Genomic DNA, 1,577 nt, shown 5'->3' with positions numbered 1-1,577 from the left:
GTGGTACGCCTGCGCAGGGGCCGCAGGGCGGTCAGTTGTGGGGCGAGGCGGTGCCGGCCGCGGGCCGGGTGCAAGGCGCCGGCCTCGGCGCCGCCTCGGCGCGCCGCACGGGCCCGGCGAGCCTCTGAGCGGGAGCCGAAGGTTTGCCGTGGTGGGAGGTGGTAGGGTGGTGGGGGTGATTTGACTTTGACGCAGAGGCCGTCCCTAGCTGTGAACAGCAAAACGGGACAGTATTCTTCGGAAGTACCCGTTACCAGCGCACTCAGGGCAATGGGTGTCTGATGCTCCGGCGGAGGGTCCGGCGCAGCCGCAGCCGCAGCCGCGCGGAGGCGGCCCCGAGGGGATTGAGGACGACGAGGACGAGGACGACGAGGACGACGAGTGAGCGAACGAGGAGGGAGGGACTCGAGGCCGGGACGTTGCGGCCGGCGGCGCAGGAATCGCCGGCGGCACGAGGGGGAAGCGGAAGGGTCAAGGGTGGACAGGGGTATTGGCGAGGAAGAGGGGATTGGTGGGCGTAATTCGCGTGCGGCCGACGCTTGGTTGAGCCTCGCGTGTGTTGCCGCAATCGCGTTTCAGGGGGGTGCAAGTGTGCGCCGCGGGTGTGGAGCAGCGGGACGGTTCTGGTGGTGCGCCGCGCGGGACTTGGGGCGAGGTTGGGGAGGGAGCGAGCGGGCTGAGAGCGGTTTCTGCGCAAAAAATACGATGCTCTCTCGTCTCTGAGACTGGGTCTCTGGAAAACTATGCTCGCGTGAACACCACAGGCGGCCGCATGGACCCATGCATGAACCACGCAACTACCGACGCGGACCGGGGTGTCTCTGTCGGGACCACCAGTCTGTGCGGCTGTCTGAGGGTGTCTGGACGCGCGGCGCTCCCTCGCCCGCAATGAAAGGAACCGATCCTCCCGTCGATTTCAGCTACTCGTCCTCCTCGCTGCCGTCAGAAGAGGCTGGCAGCCAGTAGGCTGGCGTGCTCGGCCGGCTCGCCCACACCTCGATCTTCTTGGGCAGCGTCTGGTCCGACATGTCCTCTCCGTGGCCTAAGCGGCCGAGTCCGCCATCGCCCCAGGTAAAGACAGCGCCGTCGGCGGTGAGGGCGAGGCTGTGCTCGCCTCCAGCCGACACGGCGACGACGCGCTGGCCAGCCAAGGCCTCGACCTTCTTTGGCAGCAGCTGAATCTGCTGGTCGCCGTGGCCCAGCTCGCCAAAGAGTCCAAAGCCCCAGCTCCAGACGGCGCCGTCGTCGGTGAGGGCGAGGCTGTGCTCGCCTCCAGCCGACACGGCGACGACGGGCTGGCCAGCAAAGGCCTCGATCTTCTTTGGCTGCCACCGGTAGTCCTCGTCGCCGGGATGCCACCGCAGCGCACGCGCACGCCGCGTCGCCTCCTGCCGTCGCGCCCATCAGAGCTCGCCCGCGGCAAACATCTTGGACGCACCGTGGTGCATCGTCGGGTAGCGCAGCTGCGGCATGCCGAGCGCCGCCTTGAGCTCGGCGTTGCGCCCGCTCGCCGTGCGGTGCGCCACCATCGCCTCGGGCATGGAGCCCGTCACGTTGGCGCACGACGACTGGCAGAT

General features: G+C 68.5%; 1 protein-coding gene across 1 annotated transcript; it reads right to left on the bottom strand.

Moving 5' to 3' along the window:
* Positions 1-691: 691 nt before the first annotated feature.
* Positions 692-1,577, bottom strand: EMIHUDRAFT_447212 (hypothetical protein). The gene has a single exon (XM_005778643.1). The coding sequence runs from the start codon at positions 1,402-1,404 to the stop codon at positions 943-945; it is 462 nt and encodes a 153-aa protein (XP_005778700.1). The 5' UTR covers positions 1,405-1,577; the 3' UTR covers positions 692-942.

Source organism: Emiliania huxleyi (assembly GCF_000372725.1).
Source record: "Emiliania huxleyi CCMP1516 unplaced genomic scaffold EMIHUscaffold_2409, whole genome shotgun sequence".
Lineage (NCBI taxonomy): Eukaryota > Haptophyta > Isochrysidales > Noelaerhabdaceae > Emiliania > Emiliania huxleyi.
The sequence above is the reverse complement of the archived record's forward strand: the minus strand, read 5'-3'. Positions and strand labels throughout refer to the sequence as shown.

Bases quoted from the DNA above. Each gene is read 5' to 3' on its own strand.
- EMIHUDRAFT_447212 (XM_005778643.1), bottom strand. From the start codon at position 1,404: ATGGGCGCGACGGCAGGAGGCGACGCGGCGTGCGCGTGCGCTGCGGTG.